Source organism: Tupaia chinensis, unplaced genomic scaffold (genome assembly GCF_000334495.1).
Source record: "Tupaia chinensis unplaced genomic scaffold, TupChi_1.0 Scaffold000333_1, whole genome shotgun sequence".
NCBI lineage: Eukaryota > Metazoa > Chordata > Mammalia > Scandentia > Tupaiidae > Tupaia > Tupaia belangeri.
In genome coordinates this window covers 2,277,714-2,300,938 of record NW_006159827.1, presented here as the reverse complement: position 1 = coordinate 2,300,938, position 23,225 = coordinate 2,277,714, and the positions used below count along the sequence as shown (strand labels likewise).

At 45.7% G+C, this 23,225-nt stretch overlaps 1 protein-coding gene across 4 annotated transcripts in view; it reads right to left on the bottom strand.

The window, feature by feature from the left end:
* Positions 1–23,225, bottom strand: part of SRGAP3 (SLIT-ROBO Rho GTPase activating protein 3) — a 287,471-nt gene that overhangs the window by 57,990 nt on the left and 206,256 nt on the right. For all 4 annotated transcript variants that reach the window (XM_006152033.3, XM_006152034.3, XM_006152035.3 and 1 more), the window contains exons 7-11: positions 22,989–23,210; positions 21,718–21,819; positions 18,222–18,419; positions 12,821–12,905; positions 1,489–1,516 (exon numbers count right to left, since the gene is read on the bottom strand). In XM_006152033.3, the coding sequence (XP_006152095.1) occupies positions 1,489–1,516; positions 12,821–12,905; positions 18,222–18,419; positions 21,718–21,819; positions 22,989–23,210 (635 nt within the window). The remainder of the gene's footprint in view (positions 1–1,488; positions 1,517–12,820; positions 12,906–18,221; positions 18,420–21,717; positions 21,820–22,988; positions 23,211–23,225) is intronic.

Below are 23,225 nucleotides of genomic sequence, written 5' to 3'. Positions count from 1 at the left end.
AGAGAATTGTGACAAAAACACCCCAGGGGGCTTATTAAAAAAAAAAAAAAAAAAAAAAAAAAAAAGAACCTTCAACTTTCCCCTGAGGGAGGACCAGGAAACTTGGCCAAAGGTCTGATTACAGATTCTCCTGCAATACGCTGCAGCTATCTCCAATCAGAGTTCTAGGAATTAGGAGGAGCGAGGGACAGTGCATTTTGTCCCCATCTGTTTTGCTATTTGCTGACTTTGGTGTAAAATATGACTTCTGTTGTTTTGGGACTGCGATAATATCTTCTTGCCAGAATGAATAAATAAATAAAGGATTTGTTTCCGAAAGTTCTTCGAAAGTGACCCTGCACATCTGCGGGCCCATGTGCTAGAAGGAAAGATCTTGCCTGATTGTGAGTCATCCTGATGTTCCCAAACTGCTGGAGCCCAGAGCAACAGCTGTTTAGTCTGAATTTCTGGAGGGCTCTGAGGCTCCCTATCCAGGATCCAGGAAATTGAAAACCCCAGAGCTTTCCAAGCCCCTGCCCTACATACTTCTTTCTAGGGAAGCATGGGAGAGTTGAGGGTTCATCTTCGCTCTTGCCAAGCAGGACAGCTTTCTAGGATTTTGGACCACTGGGGAGAATTTGTGGGGAGGGAGATAATGCAATTGGGTCACTGGGCCTAGAAAATGAGGCAAAAAGTAGCTATCGACGGCTGCACAATGGAAAAGTGTGGACCTCAGCCACTGCCTGAATTCAGCTTGGGCACGTGCTAGCTCTTGCTGGGAAGTTAGAAATGGAAGGAACACCCTAGACGGTGACAGAGCTGCTTATGGGTCTGAACTCTCTGAAGGGAGAGGAATGGCGGTCCATCAGCTAGCGGCTGCGGAGTGGAAAGTGTGCACTGGCTCTGGTCTGCTCAGGGAAAAGCACGAAGGGTAATGTCGAACAGGCTGGAGAGAAAGCAGAAGTAGCACGAGTATTGCTTTCCTCATTAGCCTATCCAAGTGCAGGTGAGGGCCAAGCCAGGGCGTGGGTAGTGGTGATGTTCGCGCTCGCGTCTCTGCGCATGCGTGCGTCCAGCTGAGCTCAACAGGAGCCAGAACCAGAGCACTGGCGAACTGGATAGAGGCTGGGCCTCCCGCCTAGGCTGGGCAGTTTGCTCAGCGACCACTTAACAGATGGGGAGAGAGGTCAACAGCCACCCCACAGCCTCCGCATCCACTGGCTGCCTCGGCCACGTTGGAACATTATTACCGTCCCCTCACCCTGCTGGACAGCGCCAAAGGAAAAAGCCCCACTGCCCAGAGCAGCCCAGAAAGCACCCCTCCATTGCCAGCGAAGGCTAGAACAGGCAGCCGAACAGCGCAGCAGCACCTGGCCTCCCCTCTGCACACCCGCACCGCGCCACTGCTCCAGCTCTCAGCAACGTCTGCCCCGCCCCTCCCGCTCCCACTCCAACCCGCTCCTGACCTCAGGCAGCGGGAGAAAGCAAGCAAGACTCTCCCACTCTCACCTGGTGGTGCCGCATTCCGCTCTCTCCCCTGGAAAGAAAAAAATACACTGATGTTTCATTGGCTTTAAAAGAAAGAAAGCAAGCAAACAGTCATCCTTTTCTAAAAACAATTAGTCTTAATTATTTATGATTTGTGAGATCGAATTACGACTGAGGTACAGTCTGTTGAAAAGAATTGTGTCTTGTTAATTCTTCATGAAAAGTCCCCTATTTGGAGACGGGCCATGTTCACATACATTTTATGGTTCACATACATTTTTTTTTTTTTTCAGTGATTCTCAAACTACAACCTTGCATCAGAAACATCTGGGGCTTTGGTTACAAATGCAGATTTCGGGCCAGTAAGTGGCACAGAGATTAAGGCAGCTAGATCCCAGATGGCCAACTCCACGGTTCTAGTCCTGGATCCAGCAGCCTGAAAGTCATGTCGGGAACATGCATGCCAAAAATCTCAACAGGAGAATGGAGGCAAAGGGATTATGGTGTGGCCATCACCCCCACACACCCTCCCACTGACCCCATTTCTCCATCTAATTACATCCCCATTTCTTTGCTCTTCTTTACAGCAAAACTGCTGAAGAAGCTGTCTAGAGACACTATGGCTTCCTCCTCCCTGTTCTCTGCTGGCCCATTTCCTTCAGGCTGCAGTGCACGCTCTCAGCCGGGACAGCTCTTGTCTCTGGCCTCTCAGCACCAATCCACTCAGCGAACTTAGAAAGCTTTCTCTATTTGACTTTCATGGCACCAGACTTTCTAGGTGTCCTTTCATAACTTTGTCTACTTCCTTCCCCTCAATACAATACAGTGTTCGCAGTCTAGGCCACCATCACCTCTTGCCTGGACCACTTCCTTTTTAATTGATTTTTCTGTTCCACTACAATCTGCTCTTCTATTTTAAATATATATATATTACTTTCCAGAGGGTGCATGCATTCACCAGAGACAGAGACAGCAAGAGAGAGAGAAAAAGAAAGCAACACCCCAACAGAGCGTGGTCACCCTGCAATCCTTTCTCCTCCATTTCTCCACTGGGATTTTAGGCACACACACATGGGGCATGCATGCACATGTTCCTGACGTGTTTTTCGAGTCTGGGACACAATCTGCAGTTGACCACATGAGATCCAGCTCTCTTCACCACTAGGGCACAGGGCGGCCCTACAATCCACTCTTAATTCGGCACCTGAAGAAAGTTCTTTAAACTGCAAATTATGTCATTGCCTGGCTTAGGACCTTTTATCACATGTGGAATAAAACGCAAACATCTTACTGGGATTTATAAAACCCTTTTGCAATCTGCGTGGACTCCTCGAGATACTACTCCAGCTACATGGGACTGCGTTCTCCTTTCCACACTATGCTCCAAACACAGAGGCCTTCCGCATACTTTTTCAATAGATTTTTGCATTGCTGCCTGGAATTCTCTTCCGGTCACTTACAGAGCTGGCTTCTTATCTTTCGGGTTTCAGCTTCAAAGCTGTGGCCAGAGAAAATCTCCCTCTATCTACACTTAACTCTTTATATTACTTTTCTCTATTTAAATGATTCTGTACACAGCTTATAATTATTATTTCTCCTGCTTATTATTTATTTGTCTACTAGCCTATCACCACTGGAAAAAACTGTCTATAAGAGAAGGAGTCTTATGTGTTCTTAAAATTGGCTGTAATACCAAGATCTTGGACATTATTTGGCACAAAGCATGTGCTCAATAAATATTTGTGGGGGCCAGCAAGTGGTGTGGTGGTGAAGGCGTCATATGATTGACTGCGGTGTGAGTCCCAGACCTGGTAGCTTCCCTTCTCACTTTCCTTGTTTCTGTCTCTCTCTGCTGAAATAAATAATAATAATAATAATAATAATAATAATAATAATAATAATAATAAATACAATTAAATAATTATTTAATAAATACTAGTTTAATGAGTTAATGCATGAACGTATTCCCTATCTTCAAGAAGCTTAGTGACAAATGGTTTTGATAGTCAATAAGTAGAACAGGGACCAGTAGTTAGCATAATGGCTATGTCGCTGGATTCCCATATAGTCGACCGCAGTTCGAATCCCAGACCTGGTGGCTTAAACTCACACTGGGCACATGTGCGTATGTGCCCAAGATCCCAAGAGGAGAATGGAGGAGAAGGGATTGCGGCATGGCCAACCCCCCCAGGGGGTGATTTCTCACTTTCTGTCTCTCTGTCTCTCTCTGTCTTTCTGGCGAGCGCACACACCCTATAGCAAAAACCTCTAAAAAAAAAAATGTAGATCATACAATAGGGTAATATGTACCAAATACAATTGCACATGGGCTGTCATCCCTCCAACAACATATTGGAGAGGTAGAATGACTTTTCCAAGTCCCTGTGAAGTGCAGATTTTGAATTCAAATATGACCAAATCTGAGCTTTGCCTGGAGAACCTGGTTCTACTTACACTAGCATGGGGTGAGAGAGGATGGATGTCCCCAGGGGAGTTTACCTCAGACTCCCTGACCCACATGGCAATTGACTTTTTTTTTTTTTTTTAAAGAGAAATTTTTGCTATAGGGGGCATGCACTTGCCAGAGAGACAGGGAGACAGAGAGTCAGAAAGTGAGAAATCACCCCCAGGGGCGGGGATGGCCACACCACAATCCCTTCTCTTCCATTCTTGTCTCAGGATCTTGGGCACAGATGCACATGTGCCCAGCTTGAATTTTAAGCTGTCGGGTCTGGGACTTGAACCGCAGTCGACTATGTGGGAGTCCAGCAACATTACTATTATACCATCTGCTGGTCCTGGCAATTCGCGTCTAATAACATAGCATCCCCTCCTTGCAGGCTTCAGGGACACTCTGCCTTAAAAGACAACTCCCTGGACAGGGATATGGCACTCAAAGTGGAGAGATTAAATAATACCTTTTCCTCCCTCTACCAAGATTGTACTGAAATCACAGAGGCCCAAGTCCTAATGTTAGTCTTTCGCCAACTCACTGTACAACCTTAGACAAGATACTCTTTCTTTAGGCCTCAATGTTCTACCTCTTCATCGTCTACCTAGTGTATTGCAGATGCTTATATCCCTGGGCCTCACCCCCCAAACACCTGTAGTATTTGTTCCCCATTTCTGTGACATCCAGAACTGCTCCTGTGCCAGCCCTGTAGCCTAATAGTTAAAGAAGCCAGATCCCACATGGTCGACTTTAGTTTCAATCCCAGCCCCAGTAGCTTGAGAAACATGCTGAGCAGGCCAGCAGCCAGTGGCACAGAGGTTAAGGCAGCTAGATTTTATAGTTTGCTGACTGCACAGTTGTAGGCCCAGATCTGACAGCTTGAAAAACACAGTGTGTGTGTGTGTGTGTGTGTGTGGGTGTATGTGCCTAAAATCCCAAAAGGAGAAAGGATGGCTGCATGGAACTCCCCCACCGAGGAGTGATTGCTCACTTCCCCTCTCTCTGTCTCTCTCTGGCAAGCACATGCATTCTTTGACAATTAAAAAAAATGGCTATGTCGCTGGATTCCCATATAGTCAACCATGGTTCGAGTCCCGGACCTGGTGGCTTAAACTCATGCCAGGTGCGTGTGCGTCCATACCCAAGATCCCGAGAGAATGGAGAAGGGATTGCAGCATGGCCATCCCCCTGGGGGGTGATTTCTTACTTTCTGTCTCTCTGTCTCTGTATCTCTCTGGTGAGCGCACATGCCTTATGGCAAAAATCTTTCTAAAAAAAAAATGCTCCCATCTCTAGGAGGATAGGATTGCTCCAGCTGAATTCTTCTAGACCAATGCTGCCCAATTGAAATTTAATTCAAGAGGCCAGCAAGTGGCGTAATGGTTAAGGCACTGGACTCCCACATGGTCGACCATGGTTCATGTGTGGGACCTGGTGTTTTGAAATTCATGTCAGACACATGTGCGTGTGCATCCAAAAAAATCCCAGGAGGAGAAGGAACTGTGGTGTGGCCATTTCTCCTTGGGGTGATTTCTCATTTTCCCTCTCACTGCTCCTGTGTCTCTCTTAGGTGTGCGCATGTTCCCTGTGGCAAAAATCTTAAAAATAAATAAATAAATTTAACTCAAGCCACAATTTCTAGTCGCCACATTATAAAAAGTGAAGGGAACTAGATTAGATTAATTTTAATAATATTTTATATTTACCCTAATATATCAAAAATACCATTACAATATGAATCAATATTAAAATAAGTTAGCTTATATTCTTCGTATGTGCGTGCTAACTCTTCAGAATCTGGCGTTTCTTTTGCTCATCTCAATTCAGACTAGCACCTTTCAAGGGTCAACAGCCTTGTGGCTAGTGGCCACCGTAAGGGACAGCCTAGCTCTGGACTCTAGAATCCCATCCAGCATTCACATTAAGAGACTTCTAAAAGTAAAAAACAGAACATTTGCTTTCTGCACCGAAAACAAGGCAGAATGGGGCCAGGGAGGGAAATGAGGAGAGGCAGAGAGTAACCTGAGGTCTGAAAATAGAACTCGGAGCCAATCAACACACAGTTCCTTAATTCCTGATTGAAGCCACAGCACTTAAAGGGGGACTGGAGCTGCTTAAACTGGAGCCAGACCAGAGCTGGAAAGGAGAAACGCTGGGTGAAGCAGGTACATTTGCTCTGCTGAATTTGTGTGTCTGGGGTCTGGGGCTAATTTCCACTAATCACCAGTTTGAGTTCAATTTTCACATAGACCCATGACTTCCTGTTATAGCCGTGGCAACCCACCGAAGGGGCCGGCCAGTGGCCTGGGACTGTACTAAATACACCAGGAGGGTTGACTGTAAAGCACGTATTTCTCTTCTGGCTGCAATCAGTCAAGACTTTGACTTAGAGAGTGGTGATTCAATGTAATACCCAAAAAAGTTTTTTTAAAAACTTAAACACACAAAAAACAAAGAATCCTACAAATGAGTTAAATTATGGTAAAAGCACACAATGGAACATTATAAGTGATGTATTAGAAAAAAATAAACTTGAACAGATATTTACAATAAACTTGAGTTTTTAAACTTAAAAAACAAACAAAAAAAACGGACTTTGACTTAGAGAGTGGATTTCCAGAGGCGTTTCCTGCCCCACCTCCTCTTGACTCTCGAACTATTCCGCTTCTACACACTCACAATCATCCCGTGATATTTTCCTTCTTTTAGTTCTTCCAACTCACCATGTCCCTCCCCACCTTTGCAAATACTGCTCCCTGGTCCCAGTGCTCTTTCCCCAATTGTTCGCATGGCCAACGCCTTCTTACTTATCCTTCAGTCTGAGCTTAAACATCACCTCCCCCAAGAGGTCTCTCTGAGCCTCTCCATTTAAAGCAAGTCTCCCCATCCCTCCCCTAACCCTATACATTTGTTCTCCATCTCGGCCCTGAGTTTTCCTGACATCATTTTAATTTTTTACTTAGTAGTCTGTTTCCTGTTTGAAGTCTCTCTTTCCCTAAGGGCAGGAACCTTTGTCTATTTTCTATACCACGGTACTCCAGGCCTGGCCAAGCACAGCGCCTGTACTTTTGGATAGGCAAGTGGACAGACAGGGGCGGGGAGGGAGGAAAGCGAGAGGGGGATCCAAGGGTTTAGGGATGTCAACACGCACATAAGGCAGACGTTCCTCAGCACGGAGGCCAATGTATCATCTTGTAGCTTTAGACTCACATTCCAGCTCCCAAGAATCCCACTACCAACAGCTTTAGGAAGATAGTTTCTTGACTTCTAACAAATATCAGCCATTTTTAAATGTCCTGACCTTTATCTCCTGAGACCTATTGGGACTTTTAAAAAATATGGCTATAGTTGGTGGCTTAGTCATTTTCTCGAAGTTCGGGCTGTCTGGTCCAGTGGCCAGACAGCCATGTCAGTCTGTCAAGGGCTATTCAGTCTTGGTCTGAAAAGGTTACATCTCATCCCTTTTACAGACAATGTCCTACTCATTCTGGAGGGGATTTAGTACATTTTTAAAACCCACCTACATTTTGAGAGTACACATGACTTTATAGACTATCCAAGCACAATTAAAAGGTCACAGACCTAAGACTCAGAGATGGTGATAAACTGAGAATTTGCCAGCTGGTAAAATAATACACCACCACCGAGGGCAGACAAGGATGTGGCAGTGACAGACTTTGTCACAGGAACGTCGAGCGATTTGTCGAGGTGCTCTTTGCCATGTATGTCTGGAGTCAATCATATTAAAAAACTCACTTCTAAATAAAGGTGACCCAGGCTGTGTGTTCTGCCTTCTGCGGTTTCTTCAAGCCTAATGTCAAAAGATCTCTGGAGAAATTGAGGCACTAGCCATGATGCCCCATTTCATTAATACTACTACTACTACTACTACTAATAATAATAATAATAATTGTTATATCTTTTTAGACAAAATAGTCCATTGGCCCTATATTTCTCATTTGTTTTCAAAAATTTCAGATCATCCTGGAGACCAACAGTTAGTGTAATGGCTATGTCGCTGGACTCCTATGTAGTCAACCGCGGTTTGAGTCCCAGACCCGGTGGCTTAAACTCAGGCCGGGCCCATGTGCGTGCGTGCCCAAGATCCCGAGAGGAGAATGGAGGAGAAGGGATTGCGGCATGGCCATCCCCCCTGGGGGGTGATTTCTCACTTTCTGTCTCTCTGTCTCTCTCTGTCCTTCCAGCGAGTGCACACACCCTATAGCAAAAACCTCTCTAAAAGAAGAAAAAAAAAGAAAAAATTTCAGATCATCTTATACAACATAGCCCTCAGATGATATAAAAGACCATTGATGTAGGTGTAACCCCATCCTACAAATGAGTTAAAGATCATTCAACTGAATGGCAAACTCAAAATGCTCAGGTAGAGGGAATCATTGGTTGACACTCCAAAACTGAATTCACTAAGATTCTGAACTCTCAGTTTTTCCACTCCCCCTTGTCAATGGACAAGAACTTATCAATCTAAGTTAGTGCAAATTCTCCCAGTTACAAGCATCCCCCTTTCATCCTAAGATAGACCTTTATCATGTAGTGGATATTTAAAAAAATGATATTTGGTCTCAATTTATTTGGCTTCAGTTTTTTCGGTCATGTATTAATTTTAGTTAATAATGTACCAATATTCACTATCGTGACAAGTATACCATACTGATACTCAGTGCTAATAATAGGGGAGGCTAGAGTATATGAGAACTCAGGGCTCTTTCCGACCTTTCTTTAAGATTAAAACTATTTAAAAATTTTCTAAAATTGACTAGCCTATCAAACCATCAATTACCAAGGGAAACATAGTGGGCTTTTCCTTTGGTAAAAGGATGGTGGAAAAAACCGATGAACAAGCATTGGGGCAGAGGGAACAGCATTTTTTGGATGTAGTAAGGGATGTGGTGAGTTGGAAGAACTGACAGAAGGAAAATGTAACTAGACCATCATGAATAAATAAAAGGTGGAGATTCTTCTAGATGGCTTTTTCTTAAGGGTTTCTATACTTCTTGTCTTTTCTCTTTTTTTGAGAGATTTTTGCTATAGGGTGCATATGCTCCCCAGAGAGACAGAGAGACAGAGAGCAAGAAATCACTGTCCAGGGAGGATGGCCACACAGCAGTCCCTTCTTTTCCATTCTCCTCCTGGGATTTGGGGCACACATACACATGTGCCCAGTGTGAGTTTTAAGCCATCGGGTCCAGTATTCGAACTGCAGTCAACTACGTGGGAGTCCGGGGATGTAACCATTACACCATCTGAGGTCCCAGGGTTCCTATACTGAAATTATGTTTTTCTAGAGTTTCGTTTTTTCTCTTTCTTTTTTTTAATTGTTGCTAATCAGCTAAAAATTTAGAATAAGGTGTGCTTAAAAGCAAAATAAACTGTGAAGACCAAATGGAACTAGAATTAGGCTAACAAAAACCAATTATTATAATTTCTATAATTTCATTAAGATCATTCAGGTAAGAACAATAATATAGACATCTATCTGCAGGGGATTCATTCCAGAAACCCTGCCCCCCACAGCCCCCCATGGATACTAAAATCCCTGAGTGCTCAAGTCCTTATTATAAAAGGCATAGATTTGCATATTACCTGCACACAACCTCCTAGTTTTTAAACCCTCTCTGAATTACTTATAATACCAAGCACAATGTAAATACTATGTGTCATGGAGTCTTTTTTTTTTTTTAACTTGTATTACTTTTTACTGTTGTTTTGTCATTTATTTATTTATCCAATCTGCTATAGAATGTGTGCATTCATTAGAAAGACAGAGAGTGAGAAATCCCCCAGGGGGGATGGCCACACGACAATCCCTTCTCCTCCATTCTCCTCTCAGGATCTTGGGCACGCACACACACCTGCCTGGCATGAGTTTAAACCACCAGGTCCAGGACTCAAACTGCGGTTGACTACAGGGGAGTCCAGCAACATAGCCATTACGCCAACTGCTGGTCCTAAGAGTATCTAGTTTTCTAAATCCAAGGCACCTGACTTCAAAACTACAAGTAGCCACCAACTCATCTGAGCCTGTCTCTCTTTACATGCTCGTGGGAAACGGTCCCACCCATGCCCACAAGACCCAATGCTCCTTCAGGCTAGTCTTGGAAGTTGGCCAGAGTGCCCTGAGCTCCTCTTTGGACTTTCTCTTCTCTCCCCTTAGTGCAAATTCTCCCAGTTACAAGCATCCCCCTTTCATCCTAAGATAGACCTTTATCATGTAGTGGATATTTAAAAAAATGATATTTGGTCTCAATTTATTTGGCTTCAGTTTTTTCGGTCATGTATTAATTTTAGTTAATAATGTACCAATATTCACTATCGTGACAAGTATACCATACTGATACTCAGTGCTAATAATAGGGGAGGCTAGAGTATATGAGAACTCAGGGCTCTTTCCGACCTTTCTTTAAGATTAAAACTATTTAAAAATTTTCTAAAATTGACTAGCCTATCAAACCATCAATTACCAAGGGAAACATAGTGGGCTTTTCCTTTGGTAAAAGGATGGTGGAAAAAACCGATGAACAAGCATTGGGGCAGAGGGAACAGCATTTTTTGGATGTAGTAAGGGATGTGGTGAGTTGGAAGAACTGACAGAAGGAAAATGTAACTAGACCATCATGAATAAATAAAAGGTGGAGATTCTTCTAGATGGCTTTTTCTTAAGGGTTTCTATACTTCTTGTCTTTTCTCTTTTTTTGAGAGATTTTTGCTATAGGGTGCATATGCTCCCCAGAGAGACAGAGAGACAGAGAGACAGAGAGCAAGAAATCACCGTCCAGGGAGGATGGCCACACAGCAGTCCCTTCTTTTCCATTCTCCTCCTGGGATTTGGGGCACACATACACATGTGCCCAGTGTGAGTTTTAAGCCATCGGGTCCAGTATTCGAACTGCAGTCAACTACGTGGGAGTCCGGGGATGTAACCATTACACCATCTGAGGTCCCAGGGTTCCTATACTGAAATTATGTTTTTCTAGAGTTTCGTTTTTTCTCTTTCTTTTTTTTAATTGTTGCTAATCAGCTAAAAATTTAGAATAAGGTGTGCTTAAAAGCAAAATAAACTGTGAAGACCAAATGGAACTAGAATTAGGCTAACAAAAACCAATTATTATAATTTCTATAATTTCATTAAGATCATTCAGGTAAGAACAATAATATAGACATCTATCTGCAGGGGATTCATTCCAGAAACCCTGCCCCCCACAGCCCCCCATGGATACTAAAATCCCTGAGTGCTCAAGTCCTTATTATAAAAGGCATAGATTTGCATATTACCTGCACACAACCTCCTAGTTTTTAAACCCTCTCTGAATTACTTATAATACCAAGCACAATGTAAATACTATGTGTCATGGAGTCTTTTTTTTTTTTTAACTTGTATTACTTTTTACTGTTGTTTTGTCATTTATTTATTTATCCAATCTGCTATAGAGTGTGTGCATTCATTAGAAAGACAGAGAGTGAGAAATCACCCCCCAGGGGGGATGGCCACACCACAATCCCTTCTCCTCCATTCTCCTCTCAGGATCTTGGGCACGCACACACACCTGCCTGGCATGAGTTTAAACCACCAGGTCCAGGACTCAAACTGCGGTTGACTACAGGGGAGTCCAGCAACATAGCCATTACGCCAACTGCTGGTCCTAAGAGTATCTAGTTTTCTAAATCCAAGGCACCTGACTTCAAAACTACAAGTAGCCACCAACTCATCTGAGCCTGTCTCTCTTTACATGCTCGTGGGAAACGGTCCCACCCATGCCCACAAGACCCAATGCTCCTTCAGGCTAGTCTTGGAAGTTGGCCAGAGTGCCCTGAGCTCCTCTTTGGACTTTCTCTTCTCTCCCCTCCATTCTCTCTCCTCCCCTCCACTCCCCACCTCTCCTCTCCATTTTTGGTGTTTTGCATCTCTCTCTGTTACCCACACTTCTCACACCCTGGCCTGGTACAAAAGGTCAGGATGGGTAGAATTTAGAGGTGGGGGAGATGAAGAAAACTGACTCTCCCCCACCTCTACCCCTACCCAACGGGTTCTGACAAATGCATGCCCCGTGTATAACCACCACCCAGTCAGGGGAGCAGAACACTTCCACCCTCCCCCGAGGTTCCCCAGCTCTGATTAACTTGAACACACAAAACAGACCTACAGTGAAAGAAGCCAGATCAGAAGTTGTTGGGTAGAGAACCGGGCACAGGAGAAGATTTCTGCAAGGGATGGAATGTTCTGTATCCCGATTTGGGTGGTGCTCATGCAAAGGCCCTGGGGCAGGAATGAGCTTGGTAGGTTCTGAGCAGCAGAGATGCTCAGCAGGGTTGGAGTGCAATAAGGGAGAGGAGAAGGGTGGATAATGACGGGTTCGTAGGCAGGACCAGGTGGTGGGCAGTCTGACGTGTCAGGAGAGAGCTGGAATTTGATTCCAGTGGGCCCTGGAAGTATGGGTGGAGAACCCAAAGCCTCACTTCCAGGTTCCTCGAGGACCAAACCCTGACTTACACACGTGGATTTTCCTTCTCTGGACACAGGATCCTGGCCAGGTTCCCTAACAGTACTCCTGGCAAATAATAGCTGCTGAAAACATCAATGCTGGGTTCTGGGCCCCTGGATTCTGACCCCTACCTAATGAGGACCCCTCTATCACCCCGCCTTGGACCATTCCCCTAAACCAAGACTTGTGGCTGTCCTCTATCTTCTAGGGACAGCTTGGACCCTTCCGCTTTTGTACCTGTGTGATTTCCTCCTCCCAGTCCTGGAAGGTGCATCCCGTACCAGGCCTCATGCAGTCAAGGCTCCAGTGTCTCAAACTTAAACAGCTCAACAGCTCAAGAGGCCCCCACAATGAGTGGAGAACACGGCCCCTCCCTGTGGGCCTCGGCCACCTGACTCACCTTCGCCCAGGGTCTGCTTGAGTAAGTCGTGCTTGGCCTGTAGCTTGGTGATGAGGTTACTGCCATTCACATATTCTTTAAATTTCTGTAAGACACAAGGCACAAGGAAGTTACAGAGCACAGGGCTGAGTAATGGGCTCTCTGTTTCTGGAAATGACCTCTAGGACCTGGAGGTCAAAGAGAAGTCCCATCACCCTCAGGGACCCTAACATGGGGAAAAGAGAGGTCTGTGCCTCAGTCCCTTTGCTTTTCTCCATTTGGACCCTAAGCTTTGCTCAGCACAGCTGCCTGGTCCTAGGAGGGCCCCAGGCCTTCTGAGTCAGGATTTGGGGACACGAAGAAAGCCCACGAGAGCAGCTTACTTGTCAGAGCCCTGTGCTTCTGGGCCAAGAGCAATTCGATGAGAACAGTCCCAGAGGCCACGCTGCCGAGGCCAGAGAGCTTATCGACTCCGTCAGAGAGGAGCCTCAAAACAAGTCTTTCCTTCATCTGGCTCTGCTCTGAGGAAGGAAGGGCTACACAAGTCCCCAAGAGACTGTCCTATTAAAATAATCCAAACCTCATTGGGTGATAGGATTTTCTTCTTCGCAGAGATGAGAGCTGTGAGGCCAGCACAGGGAAGTGAGCTGGCCCAGAGCCCAGGGAAAATCAGCAGTGGGCCAAGACCAGACCCAGCTGCTTTGCTACACTCAGGGTACTTGAGAGAGCACTGAAGGAAGGACAGAGAACTATCCAGAAGAGGAGCACATCAGTGCCCAGTCCTGCTGGGTTGCCCTCTGTTGGACTATAAGCCCCTGCAGGGTGGGCTCCACGACCAGTTCATTCCTGGGTCCTCGGGGCCTAAAGCTGTGCCTGGCATCCAGTAGAGGCCGAACACTTAGGTGAGTTCCTGCTCCATGGCAATCACATACCAGGGTGGGGAGGGAGACAATAAATGGACAAAACAGTAAGTAAAACAGCGGATTTCAGATGCTAGTTGAATGCCACAGATAAAAATAATGCAAGGATAGTGGGCTGTAAGTCCAGGAAGACCTCACTGCAAAGTGGGCATTTGAGCCAAGACGTGGAGGATCTGGGAGTGGCCGCAGAAGGAGCTTTGCAAGCAGTGGGGCGGCAATTGCTCTGAGGATGAAGTCCGGGAAATATATGTGACTGCCCCACGTCTGCCAGCCAGTTTCTCATGAAGAAGTCCACTCTCTGGTCCCAGCCAGTACACTACAAAAGGCCTGGAGAGGAGAGGAATACACCATGGAGGCTGAAGACACCCCAATTCAACCTGCAGAGAAAGATCTCTAAGAACATCATCATCTTCCTATTGAGGACAATGGCAGGGGACTGGCCCTCAGGTCTGGGTGCTGACCTATACACAAATAAGACTGCAGTTACCTCACACTGGCCCACCTCGGTGCATTTCTGGAATGACTATGCCAGTAGGAGGTCGTGGTATCCCTTCTCTTTTTCTCTGGTCCTACTCAGCAACAAGAACCTGGTCCCTTGGTTTTTAAAGCTGCTCCCCTCTGGGGGCCAGTAGGTAGTGTAGTGGTTAAGGCGCTGGACTCTCACATGGCCGACTGCAGTTAAGGCCTGGACCTGGTGGCTTGAAACACATTGGATGCGTGTGTGTGCATGCCCAACACCAAGAGGAGAAGGGAGGAGAAGGGGATTGCAGCGTGGCCTTCCCCTCGAGGGGTGATTTCTCTCTTTCCAGCAAACACACACATCCTACAGCAAAAATTTCTCTCTCTCTAAAAAGGGGGCGGGGTGCTGCTCCCCTCTGTATCTATAGAGCACTTGACAGTTTTCACATATGTACATTTGAGCTTTACCACAATTCTGAATGGCAAATGGAAAAAGCATTGTCATGCCCATTCTATTCAGAAGGAAATAGGAGCTCAGAGCAGGCAAGCCCCATAGCATAGTGGTTAACGGAGCCAGATCCTACATGATTGATCACCGTTTGAATCCCAGCCCTGGTGGCTTGAAAAACAAGCTGAGCATGTGTGTGTGCATGCCAAAAATCCCGACATGAAAAACACAGAGGACAAGGAATTGAGATGTGGCCATGCCCATCTGGGAGTGTTCTCTCTCTCTCTCTCTCGTGAGTGCACACAACCTCTGTCAATTTTTTTTTTTTAAAAGAGAGAGATGGTTCCCATAGTGTAGTGGCTAAAGGACCCAGATCCTAAATGGCTGACTATATTTGAATTCTTGGCCCTGGTGACTTGAAAAACATGTGAATGCATGCTCAGAATCCCCTGAGATGGAGAAATGGAGATGTCGCCGTGGTGTGACCATGCGCCATTGCTGGGCACTTTCTCTCACTTGCTCACTCACTCTCTGTCTCTCTCTGGGGAGTATATGTGTCCTCTGGCAATTAAAAAAAAAATAGAAGCTCAGAGCTGCAGTCACTTGTTGAGCACCCTCGGAGAGGTTGCCAAACAACCTCTACAGTCTCTGGGCCTCCTTGTCCTCCTCAGTGGAGACTGAGAGGAGACATGTACTGTTTCTCCAAGTGCGAGGCCAAGGACCAGCAACCTTATAACCAGCTGGGAGAAGGTCAAAATGCAGATTCCCATCCTAGAACACAGTGAGTCTGACCCTTCCTTTTGCACACGAGGAGGAACCACAGAGGCTGAGGAGTGATCAAAACTTGAAATGTCCTATAGCAAAAATCTCTTTCAAAACAAAAACAAAAACAGAAAACCAAAACTTTAAGTGCTTGTCTCGGGAAGACAGGTGGTCTGAGAACCTACGTTTTCTTTTATTTCATTTTTTTTAAGAATTATTTTATTTAACTTTATTTATTATTATTATTTTTCAGTTTGAGCAGCCAGAGAGAGATAGAGAGAGAAAGTGAGAAAGCAAGCCACCAGGTCCAGAACTCGAACCATGGTCGACCATGTGGGAGTGTCCATTGCCCTAACCTCCATGCCACTTGCTGGTCTGGAGAACCTACATTTTCAACCAGCTTCCCAGGTGATTCAGATACATCCCTCAGTTTGGTATCTACTGGCCTTGAGGCACTATGTGGAGGTTTCCAATAATAACAGCCTCTGGTTTTATCACGTGTCCATGAAATCACCATAAAAAGCAGAGCCAAGGTGAGAGCAAACCTCAGGTCACCTGGAAAGTCACGATACATGTTTGCATAAAAGAACAGAAAGATACGTCAAGACTTTCCCAACGACCCCATATTTACTTGCCGCATTGCCCCTGGTGGTGGCTGTTCTAATCCCAAACATATAACTCGTGCCTTGGCAAGTTATTGACCGATTAGTGAAAATTACAGCCCAGGGCTCTGTGGCCTGTGGACTCTGCCCACCTCTTCCAAGCCTCACCCATGGGACCCATGAGAAGAACACCATCAAATTGTATTAACATTTGCATTAAAAGGAATAGTATGTCCTTGAGATGACCTCAAATAATGTCACCATATCAAGTCACGAGACAGTGTACTAGCCAACCAGGCTTATAAACTGAATGTTAAGAAAATATGACATCTGATGACCCTTAATTATTTTACCTCCAAGCAGGTCAGACCTTTTTTCGGCTTCTGCTACCCAGGTTTTGTTGCTTTTACTGCCAGAGTAAATTAATGCTCACATACCACTCCTCATTCATCCTTGTGACCCCTAAATTATCTTTTTAAACATAGCAGGCCCACGTTGAAAATGCTGAATGCCAGGAATTGGCATGGGTTGGTTCATTAAGATGAGTTTTGTTTCCTCTCTTTGAATCTTATTTATTTTATGACAGTGAGAGACTCAGAGAGGGACAGGTAAGCACCCACGACAGGGTCATGCAGCGCAATCCCCTTCCCCAGGCCTTCTCAGCCAACAAGAATCATGGGCAGGGACCAACAGTTGGCGTAATGGCTATGTCGCTGGACTCCCACGTAGTCGACCGCGGTTCGAGTCCTGGACCTGGTGGCTTAAACTCACACTGTGTGTGCGTGCGTACCCAAGATCTTGAGAGGAGAATGGATTGCAACGTGGCTATCCCCCCTGGGGGATGATTTCTTGCTTTCTGGCGAGTGCATGCGCCCTATAGCAAAAACCTCTCAAAAAAAAAAAAAAAGAATCATGGACACACGGCCCAGCATGTACAGTCGAACGGGTAACCTAACCTGTGATCGTCAACATGGGCTCAGCATTGCCTGAGCAGTGCACTGAAACCACCCTGTTTTCTTTCTTGATAAGGTCAGAGAATGTCGATGGAAATGCTTTTTGAGAAGAGATTTGATAAGGCATATCATGAGATGTATGAGTAGGAGTCTAGTATCTAATACTGAAGGTGTAAAAATGTTGCTCTGTTCTATGCGAGTCAGACCACAGGTGGAATCTCATTTTAGAATAGGCATTGAGAAATGAGACATGTTCAGAAAAGAGTCACTAGGACACTGAGGCTGCTTAAAACAAAAGCTTATGAGGCAGGACTGAAAGAATCCCATATATTTAGCCTAGAGAAATAAAAGCCCAGCTCCCTGCATTCATGTGAAAGGCCCTCATAAAGAATTAGTGTTCTCTGGGGTGACCCAGAGAACAGAATCCAGATCAGAAATCCTAGTGAGGTAGATTTTGGAAGATAACAAAGATAAAGGGAAATGTTATAATAAGCAAAGCCAGCCGCAACTCAAATCAAAGGGCTGTGTAGGGCTTCCATCCTGGGGGCCTTCAAGCAGAGTTTGGATGACCTTTTTGGCAGGGATACGGCTGAACAGAATCGAGTGTCAGATGGAAGTTTGAGATGCTTTGTAGCCTGATACCCTAATGTCAATAAATACGTGCTGAACTAAAGCCCCAATTCCCCTTCTTGTTTCTCCCTGCCCCTGCCCAGATGAAAGCTAACTAATCTGGGATTTGACATGAAGGGCTAGCTCCACATGGGCAATTGGCTTAGATGGCTGAGGGCATTGTTTCCAAAGCTCATGCCAACTTCAAGACAGTTTAACCTGGTAATCCATGCATATAACTTTAGGGTTGTTACTTGGGGCTTCCACCTGACTCCATGAGCCATTTTTCTCTCATCTGACTGAATAAAATTCTTCAGTTTTTTCCTACAGTGAGAAAGTTTCAATAACCATCACCCAAGATCAATGCCAGTGCTACTACTGATAACTCATTTTCTGCAACTTAATTTTAAAAGCATGTTGGTCACCATATAATGCTTTTAAAGACCATTCTATAACCTACAAAGATGCATAGTGATTATATATAAATCATAAACTATAATCAACATTTAAAGGGAAAAAATTAAAAATAAAACAGAAGCATGTTGGTTGTCTTAGATCTAATGGAATCACATGGTTTTACTGGTTCTCACTAGCTTGGGCTGCTGCTCCCCAAAAGTCACAGCCAGCAAGTTGGTAGACAGGGGGTTCTGGGTAGAGGATGACACTTACTGTAAAATAAAACATTTCTGTTTCCTGCTGGTTGGCTCTCCTTTTGGCAATGTTGATCTTGCTCATGTAGGTCTCAGAGGCAGCTGACTTTACAGATTCTGTTGACCGACTGTGTTGGAAGGCGTCCGACACATCGAAGTCCTCCACAGTCAGCATGTCCTGTAAGGTCTGCATGGTGGCGTCCAGGGTTTTTCTAACCTGAGAAACATGGTGTTCAATGAAAATCCTTTATATTCATAATGCCTCTGACACTTCAAATCTTTTATCTCTTCCTCGTAGTCTTTAGGGAGTCGGCTGGACTATGATGATCGTTCCCATTATATTGGTGTGGAAAATAAGGCCAGCTCGTCAATAGTCCAAGTTTGCACAGCTGGCTGGGACAAGAAGCATGGATGCCTCATCTAAACTCATTTTACCATACTGCTTCTGCCAGTGAGAACCTTGGAGAATGCTGGCATGAATGAGGAACTAGGATTTCTAGGCTTCTTTCCCTTGGCCTAATTACGTATCCCCAAACTATCAATAGTTCCTCCAATGGGAGGTGGTCACTTAAGTAGAGACAGCACTAGCAATACTCTTGGTTCTCTTCATTCAGAGAAGGGAAGAGCCAAAGCCTGTACAATGGTGGACAGTCATCCTCAATAAATGCTCTCTGGCCATCTGAGAACTCCTATCAAAAGCCTAGGGAAGGGGCCAGCAGGTGACATGGTGGTTAAGGCTCTGGACTCCCACCTGGCTGTGATTCAAGTCCCAAACCTGGTGGCTTGAAAATCACACGGGATGCAAGTGCATGTGAGCCCCAAATCCCAGGAAGAGATTGAAAAAGGGATTGCAGTAGGGCCATCTCCCTGGCTGATCTCTCACTTTCCCTCTCACTGTTTCTGTCTCTTTTTCTGATGATAACACACACCCTATAGCAAAAACCTAAAACAAAATAAAACAAGCCTAGGGAACACAAGGGACACTCCAGGAAAGCAGCCACTGAGGAACACACAGCTAGGCCAGGACTCCACCTTCCCTCCTGGAATTGAGTGGGACCAGTAGAGACAGCACAGGGAGGGCACACGAGCCCCAATCTCAAGACACCCTATACTTCAGTGGAAGGTCATTCCAAGGACAGTGAGGGGAAAATCTGAATCTATGTTTATAATAAAACTTGTTACTCAAAGTCTCTTGTCACTATCAAAAGAAATATCTGAGACCAGTTAAATTTAAGAGTTTATTTGAGCAAGCGCTAGGTTCTAGAACCAGGCAGCATTGTAGACTAAAGTTAGTTCAGAATACTCTACCCTACCACATATGCAGGGTATATTTACAGCTAGAGAAAAGGAAGCGACATATCACGCCATCCTGATTGGCTGCAGTTGGTATCTGTCTATATGGACATGGCCTGATTCCTTGGCAGCCTGTGATTGGCTGAGACTCAGTTGCTTGGTTACCAGGGTATAGTCTAAAGTTAGGTTACAACTAGCTGGTACAGCAAGCTAGTTTGTGGTTCAGTGATATAGAGACTATTCTGGGCCAAATTTTTTTATTACCTTTGTTCTAAGGCTGCTCTAGGCCAATTCAATGCAGGTTAATATCACCCAGACCTCAGCTTAAATGTCACTCCTGGTGACATCTGGCCCCCTGACTACTAGTCTTAACTTAGTGCCTATCACTGTCTAATACTTTTCATATTCATTTATAAGTTTTTTTTTTTTAAGAGAGAGAGAGATTTTTTGCTATAGGGCTTATGTATGCACTTGCCAGAGAGACAGAGAGAGAAACTGAGAAATATCATCTTCCAAGGGGCATGGCCATGCCTGCCGCAATCCTTTCTCCTCCATTCTCCTCTCAGGACTTTGAACACACATACACATGCCTGACGTGAGAAACCACCAGGTTCGGGACTCGAACTGAGGTCAACTACATGGGAGTTCAATGATGAAACCATTATGCCATCTGCTGGTCCCCATTTATGGGCTTGTTTTTGTGTTTTAACTATTATCTTCCTTTTCTCACTGGAAGATAAAATCTACAAGAGGAAGTACTACGTTGTATTCATTCACTTTATTCTCTGGATGATGTTTCTAGCATGTACTATGCCCTCAAGAAATACTTGAATAACTATTACTGCATAACTACTTGTGAAGGAATAAATGAATCAGTTTTTCTTTCTAGCATAGCCCAACAGGAAGCTCAGGGTCAAAATTCAGCATATCTCTGCCCATTACTAGCCAGACAGAGGAACGTGTGCTTCATTCTCCTTTCTGTGGTCCTGATTTCCAATTTAAATCCCATTAACATTATTATCCATATAACATTCCATGTAAGTGATTTAAAATCCTTTGGAGGAAGAGACAGGCATAAAGAAATAAATGAAGCCCACTGTTCATCTCCTGTCTCTTGCCAGGTTTGAAAAACAAACATATAATCTGTCTCCTTATAGCCTCCCTCTAGGGATTGCTTTGATGCGTTAGCATCCTCATCTACAGCTACAATCTGTCCCACGTTTGTCCTAGGTCTGCCCTTTGTGGAGTCACAAAACAAACCTGCCCTCTCTGCCCAGGCGTCCTCTTAGATTTCAAGACCAGGATCACATGCTCCTTACTTCCCACACAACTGCACTTTTCGAGGATAAACCTGTCCATGATCGTGGGCAGCACTTCCCAGCCCAGTGTCCTTTCTCCAGGAGTCTCCAGTTAGTTGACATCATCCTTGGAGGGAGGTGTTCAGGTTGGAATAGAATATTGTCTGGCCTCTTCAGTGCATGTCAGATGGAAGCACAACACTGGGATGGCCACTGGTACCACCTAGTGGATTCCTGTGCCGCCCAGTTATGCAGGGCATAGTAAGATGGGCCTAGTCCTCGAGCTCAGAGCCCTTGGCGTGTGCAGCATGTATTTCATTGTGCAACTTAAAATATCTACTACTGGGTTGTTGAGAAAGTCATGATGTATTTTTGCATATGTCATGACTTTCCCAACAACCTAATATTTCTGATTATTTAAAACAGAAACTCAGACTAGCACTGTGACCTGGTAACTAAAGAACTGGATCCCACAGGGCAGAATGCAAGGTTCGAATCCTGGTCCCAGTGACTTGAAAAACACACCAGGAATCTGTGCATGCTTTGGGGGCATGGTCCACACAGCAGTCCTTTCGCCTCCATTCTTCCATCCTGTTGGCATTGGGGCATGCGTGTAAATGTGCCCAGCATGTTTTGTAAGCCACTGGGGTAGAGATTCAAACTATACCCTCAGCCATTTGGGGTTCAGCTCTCTTAACCACTAGGCTACAGGACCAGCACCATTTTTCTTTAACTTAACATTTTAGAAGAATTCCCCTGACCTAGTAAAGAGTCTGTGTATGTGTGTGTGGTTCTAATTGTATCCAATACTCCATCTTCTAGATGAGCCATCATCCCTTACATGCCCCATGATAAGGAAGAACCTCCCAGGACTAGTTGGGCCTTCATCAGGAAATGCCTTCTGGAGCTGAAGGGCTCACTCACCTCCTCATTCTCTATCTTGAGAGTGGCCAGTCTGGACTGCAGCTGGTGGTACCGCATGAGCAATTCCGTCTGGACAGGCTGCTGGGCGCTGACCTGGCACACCTACAGGGACAACAGCAGTGACCTGCAATTGCCTGGTGCTCACCTCACCTGTGCAATAGCTAGGGCAGGCGCTATCAATCACTCCCTGCCGCCGAGGATGCAGGCTCTGAAAGGTTAAGTGACTCATCCAAGGTCACACAGCTCCCAGGGGACAATGGCCACACTGGACAGAATCCAGGGTCTTCCTGCTCCACAGTCCACCCTCTTGCCATGCCAGGCATGGCCTCTCGGTTCTGATCTTTCCCATTTGTGAAGCACTGGAGGGTGTACAAAGAACTTCAACATAATCTCATTAAGCAAAACTGATATGTGAATTTCAAGGGGACGCCAATGGAGAGAACAACAGCTGGGAAGCAATCAGGAAGTCTCCCACTCCCTGAAGAAGGGTGCTTCAGAGAGGCAGCTGTGAGACCTGCACCTCGCAGCACTTCCACCCAGGTGACTGGGTGAAGGGGGAAGGAGGGGACACTGTTTTGTCTACTCTGTTTCACCTGGGACTGTGCGACTGCCTGTGGGCTGCACTGCCTGGCATGTGTTGGAAACTTACGCCTTCCAGGAACACACTAAGATTATGAGGGACAGGAGGGCTCTGTCGACAAAGCTGGTTATTTACCACTAACTAGGTAATCCAAACTACACAGTCACCAGTGGTAGCCATGAGGCCAGAACTTTGAGGTCTAGGTGACAGACCAAAGGGCTGGATGTGAGGGCAGAGGGAAGGGACAGGAGCAGGCGCAGCCCTGCAGAAGGCCTTTCTTTCGCAAAGAAGAAAGTGGGCGGAGTTATCTGAGGAAGGCAGTGCCCTGGTGGATGCTGAGGCCAATGTGGCTGAGGTAAGCCCTAGCCTTCTTGCAGATGGCAGGCATCCAGGCATCTAAGGGAAGAATGTGAGACTGTGTGCAGACTGGGGCTCCTCTGGGGTCTTCTAGACAAGCCCAGGAGGGATTTTTCTGGAAAGCCAAGGTCCTGTAATTCTGCAGGGGGACACTTTGGCCAGCAAGGTTAGGTACTAGTGGTAAACTCCTTGACTGAGGAAGCCCTTGAAACATGACCTTGACCCAAGGCTGCTGAAGCAAACACCCTGCATGCGTGACCAGAGCTGATGTTCTGGAAGCACGTGGGACAGCGGACAAATCAGCCCTGGGCACAGGCTTACAGGGGACACCCACCTCATCCCCCATGTGGGGCTGGAACTCAAACTTGAGGGGAGGGCAGAAGACCTGGTTGCACATGTCCATGACGGTGTGCTTGTCACTTCGGGAGTCCAGGTTGTCCACGGCGTTCTCAATGACGTCCAGCCCCTCATGGCGAGAGGTCTCCAGGTTGTATTCTGCCGAGAGGTAGGTCCGGAAGGTGCGGGCCAGGCTGGCATGAAAGCCCAGATCACAGCACTTGGGGAGACAACA